The 25,273-nt window shown below is 42.7% G+C and overlaps 1 protein-coding gene across 2 annotated transcripts in view; it reads left to right on the forward strand.

The window, feature by feature from the left end:
- The window catches only part of EXOC6B (exocyst complex component 6B), a 447,723-nt gene that overhangs the window by 58,996 nt on the left and 363,454 nt on the right, over nt 1-25,273 (forward strand). For both annotated transcript variants that reach the window (XM_045018685.1, XM_045018686.1), the window contains exons 2-6: nt 11,290-11,455; nt 17,615-17,662; nt 20,359-20,449; nt 20,552-20,597; nt 24,226-24,430. In XM_045018685.1, coding sequence (XP_044874620.1) covers nt 11,290-11,455; nt 17,615-17,662; nt 20,359-20,449; nt 20,552-20,597; nt 24,226-24,430 — 556 coding nt within the window. The remainder of the gene's footprint in view (nt 1-11,289; nt 11,456-17,614; nt 17,663-20,358; nt 20,450-20,551; nt 20,598-24,225; nt 24,431-25,273) is intronic.

The raw sequence follows: 25,273 nt of genomic DNA on the forward strand, positions 1-25,273 counted from the left end.
CCAGAGCTTGGGCGGGTCCCCTTGTGAAAAATGAAATAAAAACAAAGATAGGAGGATTGGGGCCCGATTAAATACAAAATAGTGAGGAAATAAAACAGTGACAAAATGCCAGGAAATTTGATCCTCTGCCCTTAATTCATCGTTGTGTGAAGTAATTCCATAGGTCTTGCCACAGCGTGATACGTTTAGGAATGCAGGGCTTACATTAGTAAGCAGGGCTTTGGAGCGGAGCCTGGAGCGTGGAGCAACTCTGGAGCAGTGGAGCTGCAGGTTTTTGCCTGGAGCTGGAGTGGAGCCGGAGCACAGCTCCAAAGCCCTGTTAGTAAGGAGTGGCATTTGCATTGTCTCTGTAGAATCTGCACTTGTGGCACACGTGAGTGGCAACTGGTTTGAGATGGCTTATGTCCATGATCTGTCAACAAAGAGGCTTCTGACTTTCTTTTTTTTTTATAAGACTAAGCTGAGCCACACGAACCAAGATAAGTGTCTAAATTTAAACTTGCACGAATTTTACTAAATTGGTTTTAAAACACACCTCTAGTTAACCCAAGGACAGTTTGTCTGTAGACAAGGCCTTGGTAAATTCTTGACACAGTGAGGGAGGGATAGCTCAGTGGTTTGAGCATTGACCTGCTAAGTCCAGGGTTGTGAGTTCAATTCTTGAGGGGGCCACTTAGGGATCTGGGGCAAAAATCAGTACTTGGTCCTGCTAGTGAAGGCAGGGGGCTGGACTCAATGACATTTCGAGGTCCCTTCCAGTTCTAGGAGATTGGCATATCTCCAATTATTGTTTTTATTATTATTTTAACTGACAGCAATGAGATTAATTGCAGTATCCTGTTACGTGTCTGCATGCTAACGAGATCCCAAACTGATCGAAGTGTACTGCTTTGGCAGTGTGACTCCGAGAAGCTATAGTTGTTGTTGCTGCACTAGCCTTCCTGCTTACTTTAACAGTGAGGGAGCTAGCCGAGACAGGGACAGTGGACGCTAGTATTTTAGGCTCTGTGCTGTCTAACCCTGTTCGGAACAGGGAACCACAATAGGGTGGTTAAGGGCTAGTCTACATGAGATATTCTGGAATAACGTAGGGTGGGAATTTAAAGTGGAATCGCTGTTTCAGAACAACTTCATGTGTGGATACTTATTCCAGAATCTACTTCTAAAATCCGTTAAGCTAATTCGGGAAAAAAGTACTTTTTATTCTGGAATAAAAGATTTCACACCTCAAGTTATTCCAGAATAATTTGTACAGCCAAGCTCTAATTTGCTGCCAGCACCCACTGGTAGAGCTTGACCCAGTGGTAGTAAAGGGAAGGAATTTTAGAATTTTTTTTAGTATAGATAGGTCCGAAGGGGTCAAGTAAATATTGAGATCCTGTCTTTTTATGGTAATTAGCAGGCCCATAACACTTTTCTTAGAGTAGGGATGTCATAGGTCTTCTCCCCCACTTGGAGCTTTTGGGTTCCAAGATGGGGACCTGCATGGACTCCTCTAAACTAAAATCCTAGTTTAGATCTGGTTTTCGCTGCCACCAGTCAGTTTTTAAGTGTCTGACACACTCCCTGTTCCCCCAAAACTTTCCCTGGGGAACACAGATTCAAACCTGAATCTCAACACAAAGGGAAACAACCCATTTCGCCCCTCCCCTCTCCTAGTGCTTAGGAGAGATACCTGGATTCAAACTCCTTGAATCAAACAAAGAGGGATTCACTTTTCCCCCCTCCCCTTCCCCTGAAAATCCAAACAAGGGAAGAAATCAATCAAGTTCTAAAAAAGAAAAGATTTTATTAAAGAAAGGAAAAAAAAGTACACACTCTCTGTATTACCAGGATGCAAAAATACAGGGTCTAACTTATAAAAACTGGAGAGACTTCCCCCTCCCTCCTCCTCAGAATAATCAGTAACAGCAACAGAAATAAAGAATTCTTCCAGCAAACACACAATTGCAAATATAGAAAACAACTCAAAAGACTAATCTGCCTTTTTAACTAATACTCACTATACTGGATAGTAGGAAATACTCCAGGAGAACTTGGAGACATGTCTGGCCTCTCTTAGATCCAAAGAGAGCACACAGAGCAAACAAGGAACACAGGCAAAGCCTTCCCTCCACAGAGATTTGAAATTATCCTGTCCCTTGATTGGTCCTCTGGTCAGGTGTTCCTCAGGTTACTGAGCTTGTTAACCCTTTCCAGGTAAAAGAGACTTTAACCCTTAACTATCTGTTTATGACAAGGGATATTAACTGTAGTTTCTTGGCCAAATCCCTGCTCGGATAATTGTTCAGACTCCCTAAATTTTTCCCTACAATTTCTTAATTTCCTGTCTTAAACTTATGTAGTAATTTTATTAAGCAGCTGCTGTATTCACTCCAGAAGTGGCCCCACTTCTGTGCGGGGGAAGTGATCTGTATGTCTCCCTTTCTTTCTTAATAGGGTGTTGAGACATAATTCATGGCTTCAAGGTGCTTTGAGATTCTTAAATGAAGAGTGCTACTGAAGTTTAGCATATTAATAAAGAGCCATAACAAATTAGTAAAATCATTGTTTTTCTGAATAAAAAAGCACACGCATTCACACCACATACTGTTGTCTTCTTTACAGTCTTCCCCTTGCCCCAAGGCTATTATCACTAAGGTATGCCTTAGTGTTTGAGATGTTCCTGGTCGTGGTGTGATATTACAGGTCTGTCACATCTTACGTGCATTTAACATGCACGATTTCAGCTTTAGGCGGTCGGCAAAAACACACACACAAAAAAAAAAAGGAGAGAAAAATAACAATTTTAATACTTTACCTGTAGTGTGGGCGATTCCGCCCGCCATTCAATTCAATGTAATTTTGACTATACGCGGTTTTCGCTTTATGTGCTAACCGTGGAACGGAACCCCCGCGTAAAATGAGACTCGCCTGTACAGTATTTACCTGTGAACTATGTGTAACACCTAGACAAGGATGGGAAGAGTCGTAGCTTGCCAGAATTTTGCATTATCTTGCTTTGGTTGGCCTGTGTCCTGTTGTTTCTTAAATGACGCCCTTGGAACGTTAAAGGCCCTGTATCTACTTCCTATTTCCCTAAATTTCCTGTTCCAGCAAAGCCATGCAGGAACCATCTATGACAGAGTTGGCAGTCACAGCATATCTTGCTGTAAGTAGTGAAGGCAGGCGCTGAGGAAATCCATGTTTCATGAAAGGTGTTAATCGGTGCCACCTAATGTTGTGCTGGTTAGATTCAAAGATCAGCATCCTAGCTACACAAGCAAACTGATTGTGGGGATTGGGGTTACAATGGGATAGCTTCTTGACCTCCTTATAATATGGTTAGGACTTGCTTGTAAGGGCAGGGTCAAACCATATTTTTAACTGCTGCTCAGCCATGTTAGAGCCTGCAAAGAGCAGGATTTATTTTGAGGAACTGCTTTCTAGTATAGAATCTAATGACAACATAAACCACTTCCCCTAGTAGTTTGCTAATGTTTACAGTTGTTAAAGGGATTCTGTCAATGTAAGTTGAAAATACAAGTTTTGAGTTTATACAAATAAAGGAACCACTTTCTATACTGTTAATACAAAATTTGTCATGATTACAAACATATTTTTAATTAAAGGTATGCAAGAGTGGTGTGGCTTTAATGTTTCCTGGCAGTGTTTGTAACCCAAATGTCAGAACACTCTCCTGGTTCAGGAAAACCTGAAAGTGGATTGACTGATCGATCATCACTGCAAAAACTTAGTGAAGTGCACAAATAAAAGTAGCATACAAGATGAAAAGGAAATTCCATACTTAAGATTTTCAGTTGAAAAAATGTCACGTATTAGTAACACGAGTAAGAGAACTGGGTGTTTTTTTTTTTTAAGTGTAATCTGCTGGTGTCCCTTTGCTACACAGACATTTTGCAAACCGCAAGACTATGAACAGAGGAACTCAATGATTTTGGTGTTTCACATTGTGTACTAAACAGATCTGAGCCTGTCAAACTTTCTTTGACCCCTTCCGTGGGCATGTTGCATTAATCTTTTTTTTTTTATATTATGCAGTAATTAATTTTTTTCATCTCATTTTTAACTTTCAGAATAAACAAAATGCTAGTGCTTTTATGTAGCCGAATGAGAAGAAATGTTTCCGAGGCCTTAAAACCACTACAGAAGATTAAGAAGGAAAAAAATAAAAAATAAAAATTGAAGTCCGGAACCAGACCCAAGAACTTTTTCCACATATTAATTGAAAACAAAAAGCAAGACACTTCTGTTCATTGTCCCCAGAATGTCCTTGCACTGTTCCAGATTCTTTTTTTTTCAGTTTGTCCCCAGAGATTCCTTGGGAGATATTTCCTGCCTCCCTCCCCATTCCTCCTCCTGTAATTTGTTCAATTTATTTTTTTTTCTGTTGGAGATCCAATCCTGCAGTCATAAAGCAGGCAAAACTCCCATTAGGAGTAAAGGTTGCAGGGTCAGGCTCCTAATCTGTCATTATTTGAAATGGATTAGAGTGCTGGTAACCACGTTCATTGGACCCACTCTTTTCAGAATGCAGAACAAACCTATAGAAGTTCCTACTCAGGCTGAATACTGGCTTGGGAAGTGTTTCTTGTAGTGTTGCATTAGTATTCTGCTGTGGTTGCATAAGTTGTCTTTGAACTTCCATAGCACTTTCCATCTGGGGATCTCAAAGACTTTTGCAAATATTAACGAATGAACTCTCAAAGCCTCCCTGTGAGATTGGGAAGCATTATCCCTATTTTACACACAGCTTTTCTATGCCCTTTCCCTCAGTGACTAGCTCGGCCATGCGGGAAGCTTGTGGCAGAGCTTGGAACAGAACCCTCGACTCCTATTTTCCAGGCTTGTCTTGTGCGGTAGCCACAAAACCATTTCCCCTCTTCCCCCCTCCCACCCCATCCACCCAGCCTGTGCCTAAATGCATTTTAATGAGTTACTAAGACGTATGGCAAGGAGTGGTCAAAATGAATCCCAAGGGCCGCATGCAGGCCATAGCCATCCAGGTTTTAGAATGAGGATGTGGCTTAGAGACAACAAGGCGCAGTGGATCAAGATGGAGCAGTGCAGTGTAGGTCTGTCGCAAAGATCCTCACCGCCATGTTAAAGATACAGGTGGCTTCATAGTGCTCCAATTCATGCCACTTGGATGGGGCCCTGAGGGCCCTGACGATTGACAGTATGGGCCTCTGATGCGTGAAGTTTGGCTGCCTTGCTGTATGGGATAAACTTTGTTAAAAACAAGACTGTCAGACAGAAACTGCTATGCCTCTGGTACATCATTTGCCTTTTATAACTTTCCTGGAAAGCTTTTTCCAGTTGACCTTTGCAAAACCAAAGCTTGTTTTAATGAACATGGGCATTATGAAACACAGTGACACAATCCAAGGTCATGTTGAGTCTTAAATTTTTTGTTTTTAAGTTGCTTTTTTTATGTGCTCAGTAAACAAAAACTCCAATGGGCAGACAAAAGAAGGAACGCTTTTACAGAACTTCTGTCGGAACATTTCCAAGGGCTTTACAAGGTTTCAGCCTGGATGCAAATGGGATAGAGTCCCAGAGAGGGTTAGAAGTGAGGGCAACAGGAATAATTGGATAAAATGGATGTAGACTAGGTGATGGATGCCTACAGGCATAAGTAGGCAAGTAAGGGCTGGTCCACACTAAGAAGCGGGGTCGAACTAGGGTACGCAAATTCAGCTACGTGAATAGCGTAGCTGAATTCGAAGTACCCTAGTTCGAACTACTCACCCGTCCAGACGCCACGGAATCGAAGTCCGCGGCTCCAAGGTCGACTCCGCCACCGCCGTTTGCAGTGGTGGAGTACCGGAGTCGACCGCGGTGCTTCCGGAGTTCGAACTATCGCGTCCAGATTAGACGTGATAGTTCGAACTCTGAGAAGTCGAACTCACCGCGTCGACCCGGCTGGTAAGTGTAGACTAGCCCTAAGAGAGTAAGTCAGAGTATGTAGGAGTAATGCAAATAGTAGAGGGAGAATGGTGATCGAACAGCAGAGTGTAGTGTGGCCTGTTAGTGATCCGGGTAACTATAGGCCTGTTAGTTTGACATCTGTAGTATGCAAGGTCTTGGAAAAAAATTTTGAAGGAGAAAGTAGTTAAGGACATTGAGGTCAATGGTAATTGGGACAAAATACAACATGGTTTTACAAAAGATAGATTGTGCCAAACCAACCTGATCTTCTTTGAGAAGGTAACAGATTTTTTAGACAAAGGAAACGCAGTGGATCTAATTTACCTCGATTTCAGTAAGGCATTTGATATGGTTCCACATGGGGAATTATTAGTTAAATTGGAAAAGATGGGGATCAAAATGAAAATTGCAAGGTGGATAAGGAACTGGTTAAAGGGGAGACGACAACGGGTCATACTGAAAGGTGAACTGTCAGGCTGGAAGGAGGTTACTAGTGGAGGTCCTCAGGGATCGGTTTGGGGACCAATCTTCTTTAATCTTTTTATTACTGACCTTGGCACAAAAAGTGGGAATGTGCTAATAAAGTTTGCGGATGACACACAGCTGGGAGGTATTGCCAATACAGAGAAGGACCGGGATATCATACAGGAAGATCTGGATGACCTTGTAAACTGGAGTAATAGTTACAGGATGAAATTTAATAGTAAAAAGTGCAAGGTCATGCATTTAGGGATTAATAACAAGAATTTTGGTTATAAATTGGGGACACATCAGTTGGAAGTAACAGAGGAGGAGAAGGACCTCGGAGTATTGGTTGATCACAAGATGACTATGAGCCACCAATGTGATATGTTCGTTAAAAAAGCTAATGCGGTTTTGGGATGCATCAGGTGAGGTATTTCCAGCAAAGATAAGGAGGTGTTAGTACCGTTATACAAGGCACTGGTGAGATCTCATCTGGAATACTGTGTGCAGTTCTGGTCTCCCATGTTTAAGAAGGATGAATTCAGACTGGAACAGGTACAGAGAAGGGCTACTAGGATGATCCGAGGAATGGAAAACCTGTCTTATGAAAGGAGACTGAAAGAGCTTGGCTTGTTTAGCCTAACCAAAAGAAGGCTGAGGGAAGATATGATTGCTTTTTATAAATATATCAGAGGGATTAATATTAGGGAAGGAGAAGAATTATTTAAGCTTAGTACCAATGTGGACACAAGAACAAATGGATATAAACTGGACTCTAGGAAGTTTAGACTTGAAATTAGACGAAGGTTTCTAACCATCAGAGGAGTGAAGTTCTGGAACAGCCTTCCAAGGGGAGTAGTGGGGGCAAAAGACATATCTGGCATCAAGATTAAGCTTGATAAGTTTATGGAGGGGATGATATGATGGGATAGCCTAATTTTGGCAATTAATTCATCTTTGATTATTAGCAGGTAAATATGCCCGATGGGATGTGATGGGATGTTAGATGGGGTGGGATCTGAGTTACTACAGATAATTATTTCCTGGGTATCTGGCTGGTGAGTCTTGCCCACATGCTCAGGGTTTAGCTGATCACCATATTTGGGGTCGGGAAGGAATTTTCCTCCGGGGCAGATTGGCAGAGGCCCTGGAGGTTTTTTGCCTTCCTCTGCAGCATGGGGCACGGGTCACTTGCTGGAGGATTCTCTGCACCTTGAGGTCTTAAACCACGATTTGAGGACATCAGTAACTCAGACATAGGTTAGGGTGGATGGGTGAGATTCTATGGCCTGCATTGTGCAGGAGGTCAGACTAGATGACCATAACGGTTCCTTCTGACCTTAAGTCTATGAATCGGATAAAATGGATGTAGACTAGGTGATGGATGCCTACAGGCATAAGTAGGCAAGTAAAAGAGTAAGTCAGAGTATGCAGGAGTAATGCAAATAGTACGGGGAGAAAGGTGATCGAACAGCAGAGTGTAGTGTGGCCAAAATACCTAATAATCTGCACTGTTGTAGCCGTGTTGGTCCCAGGATATTAGAGAGACAGGGTGAATGAGGTAACATCTTTTACCAACTTCTGTTGGTGAGAGAGACAAGATTTCAAGCTCCACAGAGCTCTTCTACAAGTCTCTCACCAACAGAAATTGGTCCAATAAAAGATATTACCTCCCCCATCTTGTCTTTCATAATTTGCAGTAATTTTAAATGGCAAGAATGAGTTAATGGGAGTATTTAATTGAGAAGAACAGCTGAGTGTTGGAACTGGCATTGAGTCAGAATTGGTGGTCGCTAGGCAAATATGACAGCAGTGAGTTTAGAGGATATGAAGTTAAGACTTTGGTGTGTTTCTAAAAGGTATGTTCTAGTTATAGGCTTGATGCCTTAATTACTGGGTGAGGTTCTATAGCCTGCGTAAGCAAGAGGTCAGACTAGATGATCATAACGGTTCTTTGTTATTAAAAACTAGAAGCGGCTGCAGATACTCAAGATGATATGATGGCGACAGGTTAGTGACTCATCAATTAAAATGGGGCAGATGTATTGTCAGAATGAAATAAAATGGCCCTCATTGGTTTAAAAGGCTGTCACTGGAAAAAGAAGCTTTTCCCTTTATTCAAGAAGTCTTGATTTTTAAGATCCTAAATAAGATTTGAGCCCCGATCCTGCAGTGAGCCGATATGGGTCCCTTCACCCATTTGTAGTCCTGTTGAAGTCAGTGGGTCACCGCACAGGCACGATAGTCTGCCTACAGTGAGTTCATTTGTAGGGCCAGGACTTTGGGCTACAAACGTGTATGGTGTCAGTCTGGTGGGAATTTTGAGATGCTACGGAGAAAAACTGCAAGGTTTAGATGTGGTCTGCGTGTTTGGGTCTTGGAGATCCAAGTGTTGTTGAAGAAGATGCGTGTCTTATGGGCCATAGTGGCAAGCGAGCATGGTGGTGGTGTAGACAGTGATCAATAAAGGGGAGAGTTTGGAAGGGAAGACAAGGGATTTGGCTTTAGCTGTGTTAAGTTTAAGTTGATTGATATCTAGGACTCCTAGGATTTGTTGCTTCCTGTCACTGCCTCATTCTTTGGCCTTGAATAAGTCACTGGACGTCTGTATCTGTTTTGCCATCTGTAAAATTAGGGAGATGTGAGGCTTGCCTAATGTTCATATATCATATCGAGACTCTTGGATAATAGGTGTTATATAAATGCAAAACAGTATTTTTCCCTTGGTGGGACTGCATTATGTCAGCTTGGAACTTTTTCAATTAGTGTTTCCATTTTCTTTTAAATTTATAGTGACGTCCAACAAGGAGTTATATAGCTGAATAATACAAATGCTATTATATTTGCATTTTTGGATTTTGTAGCTAAGATGCAGGTAATTAGAAAGGATGTGCAGTGTTGATTTAGGATATACATAAGGAGCATTGCAAATAAATAGACCATCACTAGATGGCAGTCTCCCTCTAAGTTCTTAATAGTCATTTCTTGGCAAAACTCTCTACCTGATTACAGTGCAATAAAAACTATCATAATCAATACTGTGGCAACATCCTAGCTTTTGTGAATGTCAGGTCGCTGTCTCTTCAGATGCTTGTTCCAAAGGCAGAAACTGGATAGCACTGAAGAAGGCTGTGTTGTGAACTTCAAAGAATTGCATGCCTTTTTACTCTGTTTTTTGTCAATGACCATGAAATGTGCGTAGAATTGGACTTATTTAAAAGCTTTCTTTTGCAATCAATGCAGAATAAGTAAAGACCCTAAATATGCAGGGTTTCTGCCCTATTACGACTCTTCTGAGAATGGGAGACTGAAAGTGCATAACTCAAGTTGTAAGAATACATCATAAGGATAATTATTCAACATTTTCCCCCTCAGTGCTTAGTCTCATTTTGATTTTTACTGTAGACACAGAGGGATGCTATCTTGGGTTCAGAGAGTGAAATTTTCAAGTGATTTAGGAGCACAAACGCCACTGAAAGCCAGACCTGTTCCTAAATCACTTAGGTACTTTTCTCCCCCAGCATTACTTAAAATGTTCACTAGGAGCCATCTAGTTGACCACCTCCTCTAAAGGGTTACTTGATACATCTGTTGAGTTGGTTTTTTTTGTTTTTCTTTAGTTTCTTTCACCCCCAACCTTTCAAATCACTGGACAGCAGTAGTGAATTAAGGTAGTCGGTCTCTGAAACTACATAACATCACTTTTTAACACACTTGCTGTAAACTTTGGGGTTTGCAGGAGAATCAGTGAGTCAGTCAAGAAGGTTAAATTCAGAATTAGATGTCTTAAAATTGTCACAGTCTTTGGGATATCCTGTGGATTGTAAGCCTGTATTTAAAACCTTTCCGCTCATGCTAGAAAATTAATGTGCTTATGATCAGAAAAAAAGTACCTTTCATACTTTACATCACTCTTTTATCTTTCTGGAATAACAACTGCTTATTTTGCTGCCAAGACCCAGTTTGCTAGGCTTACAGAGGCAATGTATCTGCCGATGGATGAGTTGTAATCTAGTCTGCCTCACAGAATTGTCAGTGATGATGCTGTTACAGTGTTTTCTGTCTCTGATGTACGGAGCAAAAAGAACATTGTTTGATTTTGTTTGTTTTTAGGTGTCAATCTGAGCTTTCCATGCAGGGAGTAATCAAATCTTATATGGGAGTTCTCTGTTTGAATAAATATGGAAGCCCAAGAAGTCCTGTTGAATGACTTCCGTGTTTGTGAATTTAGTGCATATGGATGTTGTTGAATTGACCCCACTTGAGATTACTTATTTGTCCCCAGCATGGAAGATGAATGCAAACTTCCCCCAGGCCTTCCTGCCTTTGTTCATTACCTCTGACAATGAAGGACCACTTGGGAGGTGAGGTGGGGAGTTCAGTCCCATGTCCCACTTATTCCAGCAGCTCTGCTGACTGTGCTAACAAGGGGGCAATTTGTGTCAGCAGGACTGTGCTTGTCCTCTGGGAGCTGTCTGAAGCCCACAGAGTCACTTCATAAAGGCCACCAATCACCCGTCCAATAGCAGCCCGTTTTGGTCTCTCCTGGTCTAGCTGAATTTGAACTGCTGACCTAAATAGAGGTGGAAGGTTCTGTGTCCAGTTACCAGTGCTCTGAATAGACACATTGTGGTCTGTGAGTGAAACAGGAATGAAAGCAAATGTTTGTTGAATGGAAAAGAGGAAAACATGAGTGTAAGACAAGAATATTCTCAAACATGAGTTAAAACCAGAAGTAAAGTGCCACTTTACATGCGCTCCCCCCCCCCATCCCACCACTTGGTCCAGAGGCTATTGGTTATGGTTTAACGACTAGCATTTTGTGAATTTATTCTAAGTAATTATATAAACAGGTGACACACTTCTAACCTCTGTGGAAACTCTCTTTCTTAGGTCTGTCTATGATGGCGAAGAGCACGGTCGTTTCATGGAAAAGCTGGAAGCCCGAATTCGAAACCACGACCGAGAGATTGAGAAAATGTGCAACTTCCATTACCAGGGCTTTGTAGATTCTATCACGGAGCTCCTGAAAGTTAGGGGAGAAGCCCAGAAGCTTAAGGTAAGACAGAAATTTAGCAAAGACATATCTTTGTTATCAAAGGGTAATATTGTGGCACAGTGAAATATTTTCATTACCGACTTAAGGCTTGTCTTCACTGCACTGTTAGCTTGAGGTGTAGCTTGACTCCCGTCCCCCACAGAAATCTAGCTTGAGTTAAGGGGTGATTTAACCTTGAGCTAGCTGGTCCATCGGGGGGATGGGTTGAAGCTTCAAGCTGGTGATGCAGTAGCTCATGTTACAGCTGATCAGCTGCTAATTCATTCACTCTGTGTGGTTCGAGTGTTTTGCAGTGTGGTCGCTCTGGGTAGGTCTACATTGCAGTTGGAAGTGTGATTGCAGCACATGTAGACATACGTGAGCTAGCTTTGATACTAGTAGTGGTGAGTCTGCGACAGCATGGACTTCAGTGCAGTCTAGCCCCTTGAGTATATAACCTGGGTCGCATGGGTTATATGTATACACTGTGTGCTGCTGCGGCTTCATTGCTATTGATACCCTAGCTGGCTAGATTAAAGCAAGCTCAGTTATGCCTTCATGTTTTGCATTCGCTCCCTGCCCCCTCAGTAAAGTGTAGCCATACCTTGTAACTCTGCTCTCATTTGAGCTAGGCTGTGAGTTGAAGTTTGCCGATACTAAATTATTTTGGCTAGTGGAAACATGGAGGATTGTGAGAAATGTCAGAAGGACCAAGGCCTTGTCTAAACTAGAAAAGCTTTGCTGGTCATTTACACCACTATAGCTACACTAGCAAACGCTTCTAGTATAGACACACTTTATACCAGCAAAAGACTGCACTTTTGCCAGTATAGCTTATACCAGTTCCCTGCGTGAAATAAGCTTTAAGTGCAGATCAGCAGTGGCAAGCAACCTAGAGATGAGCTCTGAGGGGAAAGGGAGAACCCAGATGATGACAGAGTCTGTTCTAGGTATAGGGGGCAGGTGGAGTGACAGGTGACCTCGGAACTGTCTCTCAGACACAGTATCGTAAACAGGGCTGGCTCCAGGCACCTGCTCAGCAAGCAGGTGCTTGGGGCAGCCAAGGGGAAGGGGCGGCACGTCGGGCTCTTCCGCGGCAATTCGGTGGCGGGTCCCTTGGTCTCTCTCGGAGGGAAGGACCTGCCGCCGAATTGCCCCCAAAGAAGAAAGTGGCGTGATGGAGCTGCCGCCGATCGCGATCGCGGCTTCTTTTTTTCCGCTTGGGGAGGCAAAAACCCTGGAGCCGGCCCTGATCCTAAAATGTGAGGAATGAACAATTTTGTCGGTTCAAAAAAAAGTAACATCAGAACAAACCCCCCCTCTTCTGAGTTTCCGGAATTGGGGAAGCTGCCTCATTTTCTTGTTGTATTTTCTTGAGGGTGGTGTAGGGCATGATTGATGTGGAGGAGTGTATTCTTGAGGCCTAGTTTCATTACAGGTTTCAACAGCAAGGAGTCGCCCATAGTTTAACAGAAACCATCCAAGGACAGTGAATTGGCTGGCTCTTTAGTGACAATGACACCCCCCGCCCCCAAAGACACCTTGATTGTCTCCGGAGTGTAACACAGCTAGTCTTTCTCACTTGGAAGGATGGGGCAGCCTGAGGTGGGACCTTTGGGTGGTTGTATGGAAGTCTAAGTGCAGATGTGGCAGGGGAGAATACTAAAAATTTCCCAGAAAAATTCTTTGGAGAGTAAAGAAAAGTTTCTTCTTCTAATATGCTGAGGTTTTAAAAGTAACACTACATTTCTTTATCGCAGTGCATGTGTAAGGCATATCCTACCAGGACTTCGGGTTTTACTCATACAGGCACACCATCCTGCAGTTATGCATGCAGGGAAACTCCAGGTCTCACCCGGAGGCCCATTGACAGGCAACATCGATTGCAGGATTAAGGCCAAAGAACATATGAAAGGAATAGCTTACTCTTATACCATTGTTTCTAGCCAAGAATACAACATTCTTTGAAAAGACTTGTTGTGGTTTCTCAATCTACAAATCACTTCTTTATTGGTGGCACACTGTGAAGTCCATTCATGTACCCTTAGGGATCCCTCGATTTATCATAGCCATCTGATTTATAAAATGGCCCAAGAGAAGAATATGCAGAAATCTGTTTGTGAAAAGTAGTGGAATCCTTCTCATGAGGGTTTCCCTGGAGACCCATCCATGGATCCAGTGGAGAGAGTTCATTATGTTCCAACTATTCATTCTCTACAGTATTTGTTTTTGGTTTTTTCCTCAATAGTTTTAGCCTTACATAGTTCCATGGCATATGCATTAAATCTACATCTTCAGTATTTCACCTACAGCATTTATCATTTATATATGCTTTTCTTTAAGTTTCTGGAGCCCTGTGTAATCTTATAATTACAATATTGCCTTTCAGGCACTCTAAATAGCAGGACTCAACCCCATCCCCCCGCACGCCACTGAAGTGCAAACACCGCTGGGGTGAAACGTGTCACAACACTGTTTACAATACAAAGCGAAGAAGAATGCTGTGTCCATTTTAGGTGTCAGAATTCAAGTTGAAATTTGCATCAGAACATCAGGGGAAGTCCTTTAACTTTTTCAGGCAATACTATGTGCTTATTAAGGCGGACACATAGTCAGGAACTCTTTTTTTGTACAACTCATCCAGAAGATATCTCCCAACGATGCAGCTCTCCACTGGGACACTGGTTTGTTATGGTCTCCCTCCCTTAGCTGTGTAGGCTCTGCTGTACTAACAGTAGTAGCAACTTACATTTTGCCAGAAAAGTAACCCAGATGCAACTAGTCACAGGAACAGATCTTCAAAAAGGCGTCACTTTTACCCGGACAAATTTCTAATCATAGCAACATTTAAACTTCTGCTTACTCTTTGATTATAACTGTGCAGCCTTAAGGTTACACTAATTCACATTTTTACATTTAATCTCCTAGTTTTACTTTTTTAAAAGATCCTTTTGCTTATTTGGCTTGTAAAATATTGTACCATGAATGTCCTCGGTACCATGCACTGCGCTCTCTTCTCCTTCATATTCCTGCTCATAACTCCTTTCAGTTGCCCTTTCATTGCTCTTCTCCTGCCCTCCATCTGATTGTCCCTATGTTATAATTAATTTAAACAAATGCTTGGTACCACATGTTCCAAATAGAGAAGAATGAACTAAGTAAGCCCCTCTCATGATCCTTCACTACCATATCCTCATCCTTCCCATGTCCCCACCTGCTGTTTGTTACCCCTTGCTGTGCTTGTCTGTCTTAGATTATAAAATCTCCAAATCTCTTTGTCTGAAAAGCTCTGTGTGTGTGTCTATGGAACTCCTATGTAAATAATCATCTGTTCTTCTATGTGTGTCTGTGGCGCTAAAAACCTGAAAATGTACAAGGGCGGAACATATTCCTGTTCGTTTTTGCTTTAGCTGGGATTGAGATGTAATTTTAACAGAAGACTTGTATAGACTTGGCATAATTTTTGGAGCAGGTTTAAATTAGCCTACGTGAATTCTTTTTCCTAGTAGGATTTTTCGGGGTATAAGAAAATAAAATAATCTTCAGGGGAGATACCATGCTCCTACTTGAAATATCTCAGTACATCATAAAGGAAATGAGCAGTTTTTGTATAGGGCAGTCAGCCAGGAGAACTGAACCTCCTGCAGGAGGTGGGGAGAGCGCTGCTATGCGACCACTCGGGTGAAGTTGTAAAAAGTTAAGTCATGAGGCGAATCCTTCTTGTGTGCAATGCAATAAGTTTATGGTCACAAGCAGTTAAAGTCTGTCAGTCATGGGGGCTGGACAGTTCAGGCAACTGGTATTGGGGTGGCTGTTTTAAAGCCTTTCACTGCTAGGTCACCAGTTTAAATCTGACTCAAGTTGAAAGTGGCCAAAAATCATTGCCATCTGTTGGCCAATCAGTGGCCACTGTGGAATGAGTTGCATCTTGTTGAGTGAGCCACTGTGGAATGAGTTGCGATCTTATATCACAGATCCTCCACACAACATCATAACTGTCTTGTCGGCGTTCTTGTGAGAGCTGTACAGGAGTCAATGGCTTATGGAGCCTGAATGATCTTCCCACCTCTAGAATTAGCGTATTCCAGGTCACGTTTGAGGTACATTGTGGGGCAATATAGGGGAAGTTTTCACTCCCATACATGTTGTTGTGGATAAGCAGAGGACCTCATTTCTAGGGTGTCAGTCTGACATGTTTCACTAATACTAATTCATTCAGAAATCTGGGTTGCTGCTCTTTCCTCAGCATGGTTGCAGCAGCAGATCATTGCTATGGCAGCCGTAGCAATTGGTCAAGACACCAGAGTTTGTAGTGAGTAATGGTTTCATATAAGGGAATCATGACAGGGTGAAGAGTTGAGTATAAGCCGGGGTGGGCAAACTAGGCCTGGGGGGCCACATCCGGCCCACCAAACGTTTTAATCTGGCCTTTGAGCTCCCGCTGGGGAGCGGGGTCTGGGACTTGCCCTGCTCCAGCTGGGGAGCAGGGTCAGAGGCTTTCCCCACTCTGCGTGGCTCCCAGAAGCAGTGGCATGTCCCCACCTCTGGCTCCAACATGTAGGGGCAGCCAAGGGGCTCCACACGCTGCCCGTACCCCAAGCACTGCCCCCACAGCTCCCATTGGCCAGGAACTGTGGCCAATGGGAGCTGCAGGGGCGGCACCTGCAGACAGGGCAGTGTGCAGAGCCACCTGGCCGCGCCCCCGTGTAGGAGCCAGAGGGGGGACATGCCGCTGCTTCTGAGAGCTGCTTGAGGTAAGCATCACCCAGAGCCTGCACCCCGACCCCCTCCTGCACTCCAACACTCAGTCCCAGCCCAGAGCACCCTCCTGCACCCCCAGCCGGAGCCCTCACCCCCCTCACCCCAACCCTTTGCCCCAGCCCGGAGCCCCCTCCCGCACCCTGAACTCCTCATTTCTGGCCTCACCCCAGAGTCCGCAGCCCAGCCCCCAGTTTCGTGAGCATTCATGGCCCACCATACAATTTCCACCTGGAGTGAATTGGGTAATACCCTATAAAGGGCTGCAATGAAGATGGAAGCTGAGGAAGCTGTGATAGTGTCTGCAGAGAGAGAGAGGGAGGGAGAGGCGCTCCGTGGCAGAGAGGCCTGGGAGAAAACCTGACCAAGCCAGGGAAGGATGTCAAAGGTTCCAGGCAGTAAGTTCTGGGAGGAGGAAGAGAAACCTTTCTTTGTGTGGACTTATGAATGGACTTTGTTTTGGCGTTTGAATTGTATTTGCAGTTTATTTTATATTAATGAGCTCAGTCCCCAATGAAGGGTAATTTTTGACGACCAAAAAAAAAAAAAACCAGCCTGAAATGAAATTTATTTGAACAATCCAAGAGGGGAAACTGAGGCAGGCTGCCTGTAGTTTGACTCTGTACTAAACGGGCATGCATGTGAGGCAGCCGGTCCTGTTACAATATGTAAACCCCTTAGTTTGGAAGGTCTTTGGGGCAGGAACGATCTTAATTTTTGTGTGTTGTACAGCAGCAAGCACAGCGCCCTTTATAACTATAAACATTATATAACTTTATAACTGTTGATCCAGAGAATTTAGACTTTGCAGGATTGAACATCACTGTTTCAAGAACAGGTACCACATTGACGGGGAAAGGGAGAAGTGGATGAATCCATGTTAACTACTTTGAACGGTTCATATAAACTGCCATATGAAACAGCATGTGAGCTAATTGATATTCAGTTTATAAGAAGCCATTCACTTGCTGACAAAAAGTGCACTTGACTCAGGGACCAGATTATGCCTCCTTTACTCATATAGAATAGAATTCAAGTAGTGAGTTACAACTTTGCATGAATAACAATGGCAGAATATTGTGCTATGGGGCACAGCTTTTCAAAGGTGGCATCTCGCTGTGTTACCCCTTGCTGTTTTCCGCTGGTGTCTAGTAACTGGCAAGAAACTCTTGTATGGCCATCTTCAAATCATCTGTGCTGCTCTTAGGATCTTTCCTTATGTCAGAAAATCCACTGAATGCCTTTTGATGAACAAAAAGCCAAATCAACCACATCTATTTTAGGGGGCGCAGAAGAAAATTGTAAGAAATTGCATGGAAGCTGGTGAAACCCATAGTAAAGGCTCTTGTGCAAGCAACCAAAAAACCCTCTTGATTACATGTAAATTTTAAAATTAATTTGTTTTTTCTTTTCCTCCCACAGCATCAAGTGACAGACACGAATAGAAAACTGCAGAGTGAAGGGAAGGAAGTAAGCCCTGTATTTTTAAAAGCCTCCCTTATATGATCTATTAACTTTGAATATTTTAATGTATTATAATACTGTTAGAATGCACAGACTTCTTGTTTCAGAAGTCCACAGCTGTGTGGGCAATACTATTGATCACTTGTGGGACCACAGTGTTAAATCTGTATAATACCTGTGATACCTGTACCTAATTTTCATTAAATGCGATGGGGATGTGTATGAAGCGACCATCCCTTTCCGTAATTTGTGGATTAAAACTCAATGGAGGGGGAAACCTGGAAAGCATGAAGACTTTGAAGTGATAATGGACAAAGAGTGGGCTCGATCCTCCACCCCTTACTAGTGTCAATAAACACTGAAGGATCAGGCTCCCCGTTTGCAGAGCAGTACAGCAGCAGGAAAAGACAATGTGGTCTTCAGCTGCCTATGTGGAGGCATCGAACCATGGAGCAAGTGAAGCTCTATATGTTTTTGGGTGTGGTTTCCCCTTTAACTGCGTTCAGTCTTCTACATCTTAAAACTAAAGGGATATTGACAAATTGAAGGGAAATTGTTGGATAGCAACACAGTTAGTCAGTGAGCTAGAGGCACTGATGTATGAAGAAAGATCAGTGCCAGTTGTGTGCATATATATAATATATGAGAAGTGTCTAGAAACGCCGATTCCTGCAACTCTTCTCGTCTTCCTGGAGGGACTCTTACCACTTGCTCCTTATTTCAATAGAACCTCTTCCATCTTCCTAGTTCACAAAGAAATTCACTTTATTGTCAGTACTTTCAAAGTAAGTACTTTGGCTTATGGGCTTCAGAGGTGGAAAAGACCTATTCCATCTTCCTGCCGATGTTGGACAGTTCCCTGTGGTAAATATCAGTGTTTTGAAAAACGGTGACCCCAACAGTGTGCTGCTGGCGAGTGCACTGTTCATACATCCCGAGGACTGGCTCTGAAAGAGATTGAGATCGCCAAGTAATAACTTCGTGATGGCTGAGAGGACATCAGTGTACAAGAGTCTGAATGGGGTAAATACACCTCTACCCTGATATAATGCTGTCCTTGGGAGCCAAAAAATCTTACCGCGTTATAGGTGACACTGCGTTATATTGAACTTGCGTTGATCCACCGGAGTGCGCAGCGCCCCCCCTGGAGCGCTGCTTTACTGCGTTATATCCGAATTTGTGTTTATATTGGGTTGCGTTATATCGAGGTAGAGGTATACCAAGGAATGGGGGAGTTTATTTAGGCTGATTCAGGGGGCACAGCTATCAGAATAAAGGGCTATGATTAAGAAAAGGAAAAGTCAGACTCAATATCAGGAAAGAAAGAGGCTCTGCCTATGGGAGGAAGACCATGGCCAACAGCTCTGCTCTTCAGGCACAATGGAACTCACTAGAATAAGGGTAAATCTCTTTTATGCGAGAGACAGAGCTTCTCTTGGGTGTCAGCCCAAGACTGTGAAATGAACTCCCTCAGAAGCTAAGTGCAAGGTGCATTTCTTTGCCCTCATCTAATCTAACATAAATGTATAACTGAGAGTGTGTGTGTGTGTGTGTGTGTGTGCGCGCACGTCTGTGCGTTTAAAGAAAAAAACAGAAGCAAAACACTCCCCTGCACACACTTCTGTCCTTGGGCACGTTAGTTCCGTTTCTTGATGTACTACTGAAAGGTGCTAAGGTAGACAATGGATGAATGCAGTATAAGAACCTATGTAGAATGGAAAAGAAAAAGACCTATTGGAATGAGGACTAGTCTCCCAAGGGAAGTGGTGGAGGCCGTGATACTTAGGCCATTTAAAATTTGACAACCACTAGCAAAGTGTGTGGAGAGATAATCTGTCTCTGGCTGAGGAGATGAGAGCTGACAAACCTTAGGGGAAAAACTAACTCAAACCACTTCCATAAAACAAACAAATCAATCAGGAAACCAAAAATCCCCAAGAACCCCAAAAAGAAAACAACCAGAACTCCAAACAAAACCAGAACACCCCCCACACTCCTTTCAAACTCTCTCTTGTTTGTTTAAACCTGTGTTCGCTGGCTCCTGTGCTGCTGCACCTCTGCCACTGGCTGACTGTTTGGCTGCTTTTATAGGCCCCTTCATCAGGAAAGCCCCACCCCTAATCAGGGAAGCCCCACCCCCTTATCAGGGCTCTGCTTTTCTCTCAGCACACTGCCCCCTACCAGCCTCTACAAACTGAACAAGGGAAGGAAAAAAAACGCACAAAACAGAAAAAACGCACCATACCCACAAAAAACCTCCCTGCCCTTAAGAACCAGGGGCTTGCGTCCTCCCTGCTCCTCTAATAGAAGTCCCACTCAAACTCCCCTGTTTACAGTTCTTCTGTTTACTGGCTCCTGTGCATCCATAAAGTCTTGCTTTCCTTATGCAAGGTGGGGGACCATACTGTTTTGCATATGTGGAGTGGAGTACAGTTCATAGATTGTTTCCAGAAGGGATCACAATGAGCTGGTCTAACCTACTGCACTACACAGACATAGAACTTTGCTCAGTAACTTGCTGCGGGTTCGAAATTCTTCCGTACTCCATGAGTGAATAATGAGTTCCTAAACTCTCTTAGCAGGCATTGTTGTAGACCTACTGTTGGGAACTTGGTAAGAGATGAGTACACCATGGAGACGTATACATACAAGCTGTTTTTACCGCCATTGGCATAATTTAATTTTCTTTTCTTCTCTTTAAGTTGGTAGTAGCAATGGAAGAGCTGAAACAATGTCGACTACAACAGAGAAATATTTCTGCTACCGTCGATAAACTAACATTGTGTCTTCCTGGTGAGCAATCTGAAATTGATCATTGCTACTTGTACAGTTTCATCTATATTTAATTTCATATATTTTGTCTTAATGTATGTATGTTTTTTCTTTTCTCCCCAGTTCTGGAGATGTACAGCAAACTGAGAGAGCAAATGACATCTAAAAGGTAAATTTTACAGATGGGTGCTTTGTGATTCTTCAATATGCATCAATCTGGAGGCCTAAGTGAAACTCAACAAAGAAGGATATTCTCAGGAGTTGAGAGAGCTATAGTGCAGTTTGCTCAGGTTCGAAACTATCTAATTTCTCAGTAGTAGCTCTCAAACTACTCTTCCACTCACTCTCTCTTCAATCTAATCAAATGCAGGTGCAGATTAGAATAGTCGTTGTAACGATGTATAATTTTTCCTCATCTACCAGGTTTTTCTAGTGAATAGGTTCATAGCAACTTAAATTTTTATTTATGTATTTCAATTTTGCACACACACATGCGCGCACACCCCTATCCTAGGCTCACCATTCAGTTACATAAAATACATTGAACTAGCAGCTGCTCCAAACTAGAAATAGCTAACCAGATATGAAACACCTCCCGCCTCATTCCTTTACCCAACAAATACTATGTGCTTCTGGATCCCCCAAAGCCTTGGGTAAATTGATACGCCTTGCTCCTGAAAGTCAGACTAGAGGGGGGAAGTTAGAGCATTATTTAGCTGTTCAAGAAGAGGTTTCCCCCATTAGTATGTCTGAGCATGGTATACAGTAGCCTACTAGTTTGTCCATTTTTGACTATGTGTATAGCATCGGCGAGGGGCTTGTCTGTTGACCGATGAGTTCATTAAAATGTTAATTGTAGCTGGGATTTGTAGCGATTGGTAGTGTGTTTGTGGGGGGAGCTGGATCTGATCGCAGTGGCGTGAACTGAAAGGAATTCATATGCCATATGATTCCCTCATTCTAGATAGTGTTTCCATGAACTGATTCTGGGAACCACTTTAATTTTTCTTTTGGTTGATTCATTTTGAACATAAGAACATAAGAAAGGCCGTACCGGGTCAGACCAAAGGTCCATCTAGCCCAGTATCTGTCTACCGACAGTGGCCAATGCCAGGTGCCCCTGAGGGAGTGAACCTAACAGGCAATGATCAAGTGATCTCTCTCCTGCCATCCATCTCCATCCTCTGACGAACAGAGGCTAGGGACACCATTCTTACCCATCCTGGCTAATAGCCATTTATGGACTTAGGTTTGTATAGAAATTCTTACTGAGGGCATATTTAAGTAAAGTCTAAACACTTAGTTTTTGTCTGGATTTGATGGCTCTATTTACTAAAGCAGTAAAACAAATTAAACCCTTTTTGCATCTGTCTCCCCGTAGGGGATGGGTTGGTAGTCTAAGCTTCAGGTTTGAATACCCAGTCTCAGTTGGTTCACTGTGCGTGATGTGCTGGAAACGAAGAGCAACGTACAGTCTAAACCCAGAGAGGATTGACTGTACAACCCAGAGTACAGGAGAGATTGAGACCCAACACTTCCTTCTCCAAATTTCAAGGAAGTGAGAGAGATTTCCTCAGATGAACAGGACTCATTATTCTCATAAAGTGGTGAGGAAAAACTGTACTTGAGCCTGGGAGAAAAAGAGAGATGGTGGAGATATTGCTCGATACACGAACCTGTCACCGCATTAGGATTGAACGCTGCTGACAAATAGACTGTTGACAAACCCCCAAAGCAGTGTGTGGATCTAAGGGGATTTTTCCAACCACTGGCTGACAGCTGAGGGATGTCCTTTTTGGTAACACTTGCATAGTTTTTTATGCCAATAAAGTCTCACTAAATTATATGTGGCCAGTTAGACAAGACAGTAAGGTGTGTGATCCTTTCTGCTCTGTGTTTGTACATGAAAGATTACCAGGGCAATATTCATAAGAGTAGGCCCCAGATATTCTTGGCCAAAATTGCCTTCTTGCCCATCTGTGTACCTGGCTGCTATCCTTTCACCTCCAAAGCATGTGCGTTTCATTGGTGAAATGATCCCTCTGTGCATGTAGCTTGTTAGGCACTTTGGGATCGTTTGGGGTGAAAGATAACCTAATGTAAGATGATGTTAGATACAAAAATATCAGTTTTCTGTAGTGGGTTGAGGCGCCGCTGTTCTTGTCCGAGAGAGCAGAACACAGTTGGAAGCCTTGCTTGTGCTAAGAACTCACCAGGGACTGTGGGGCTAAAGCTGCATTACTTCATTAATAAAAACCACTGGCCTCTGCACTTACTCCCTGCTCCAGATATTTTAGACTTTGTTTTCGGCAGGCAGTCGTAGACCTCATCAGTGAACACACACTGTCCCTGCAGGCCAAATTTTAGCATCTTCTACTTCAATAAACAATATCCTAAAATATAACAAAACCCCAATGTGTGTTTATTCCTCCAGTTTAAGCTCTGGCTTTCTGTCCACTCTTAAGTTTCTCTCTCCAGAGGGGATTACATTTTATTGCAAATAGCTTTTTGTACCCCACTGTAATATAAATAGTGCCCCATGTTACAAGATTAAACTATGTGACTTCTGCTGCTCTTAATGGTCCTTTCAATTTTTAGTTAAAATAATTTCCCCTGACTTGACTGTATGTTTACCTAACTATTGTTTTGAAAAGAGATTTGAGTGTTATTTTTTTAAAGTGATATGGTAGTGCATATCTTATGCCTATGCACGTATTTTGCTTGAGTTGGGGTTTTTTACTCACATTCTCCTTGCCAAATTTAATCTCTGCTGTGTTCCTACTTAAATTTTCACCTCCCCGGCTTTTCCCTTTGGACATGGTATTCTGTATTACCTCTCCAAAACTGTGTCCTGTTATGGTTGCCTTATTTCACCCTAGAGACATGTTTGTGCTGATCAAAATAAATTTTCAGAGATATTGCTAACAGCTCCATAGTTAAGGTTTACGTGCTGGGACTGGATGACTGGATGGATCAGTCGATAAATTGCTGTGGTCTGTTCATTTCCTCTGAAGCATCTGGCGTCAGTCACTGTTGGAGGCAGGATACTGGGCTAGATGGGCCAATGTTCTGATGGTTTTCCCTTCATCAGATCTATGTTATGTTCACAATTAGTTAGTGTAGCTTAGTCCTTTTGGATGGAAGGTGAGTGCTGTGTAAATGTGAGTTTACGATCAAATATGAAGTACAAAGGAATGGAAGTAACAGCATCAGAGCAAAACTCTTTGGGCCAACGATGGCCATTGTATCCTGAGCAGCACCTAGTCTGGATTCTTGGAGCACCATAGTGAAATACATAAATGAAAAAGCTGGATACAAATAACAGTTTGCAGTCCTATGATGCCTTTTAGCCAAGGATTTCAAAGTACGTTTCAAACACTATGTCTTATGGCACCCCTGTGAGGTAGGTGAGGGATATATAGGAATTACTTGATCCGTCACTTAAATGCAGCCACTTCTAGCTTTTAACAGTGCTCAGCAATATTGAAAGAATTACAGGTAGCCAGATCCAACTCTCAGTATGCACAAGATAGACATCTCCTTAGTAAAGCAGAGCCATTTTTACACAGTCACTTCTCAGAGTATGTCCACACTTTAACCTTGCTAAACCTCAGTTTATCTATCTGCAAATGTGAGAATAATTCTCCCCTATATTGTACATGAGCATTGAGGTGTGTGTACTTCTATATACCCCCAGACCTCAAAACACTGTACAGAAGTGCTAATGTATTGCCATCATCAAGTAGAACAGCAGAATAGTCTTGTATACTTCTGAATCTGATTTACACTCTTCCCAGACATTACCCTGCGTTGAAGACATTAGAGCACCTTGAGCATACGTACTTGCCACAGGTGAGCCACTACCGCTTCTGCAAGATCATGGTGGATAATATCCCTAAACTGCGTGAAGAGATAAAAGACGTTTCCATGTCAGACCTCAAAGACTTCCTGGAGAGTATTCGTAAGCACTCTGACAAGATTGGAGAGACGGCAATGAAACAGGTAGGGTTTTGTGTTGCATTCTACTGATAAGCTTAGCATGCCTGTTCAGTTTTAACTGTCCTTTTCTATGCTAGGGTATCTAACGATTGTAGTTCAGTGTTTCAAAAACTGCTTTAACTGTTAAGTAAGTGTTGCTATATGAAACTGAATGATCCTTTACTCTACAGCTGCTGGGAGAGTCTGTTTTCTGTTTCTGATGCAGCTGCAAAGTGCTGACATGTTTTTCTGTACTTTGCCCATGACGTCTAGTAGCCCAAAGTCTAGGAGGCCGAGGTGCGTTGTATAATCCAGATCTCCCATTTAGCAGCGTAACCTGGCGTTTGTGCTGCTGTGCTGTGCATAGTGAAAAATTACAGAGCTGAAAGAGCCAGTGTCAATTTCCCATGGTCAGTGTAAAACATTAGCATGCACTATGCTTTCCTTGCATTGACTTTGAAAGCGATCCCTGGTTAATTGTACATAAATGTGTATTTTAAAAAAAACCCAAAACTATTTACAGCCAGGAAATACGACTTTTCTCACTATTCTTTAAAACTTCTCAATGATTTTTTCTTTATCTTCTAAATGCCATTCTTTCTACAATCTTTTCCATTAATTGGTTTCCTTCATGTTGTGTCTGCTGTGTTATTGTCCTTCTTCAAAAACCCTCCTGCAACATAATATAGAATAGGCTTTCTACTCTGAGCAAACTTTTTTTCCATTCTACCTAGTGCTTGCGTTAAGTCAAGTTAGCATCTCTGAATCTGCAAAGAAAATGGCTCTGATCATCTCATCCTGTCAGAGACTCAGGCACACATAGTAACAATGTCTGGAAAGTGTTTTTTTGTCTCCTGGCATTTAAAT

Source organism: Mauremys mutica, chromosome 5, assembly GCF_020497125.1.
Source record: "Mauremys mutica isolate MM-2020 ecotype Southern chromosome 5, ASM2049712v1, whole genome shotgun sequence".
NCBI classification, from domain to species: domain Eukaryota; kingdom Metazoa; phylum Chordata; order Testudines; family Geoemydidae; genus Mauremys; species Mauremys mutica.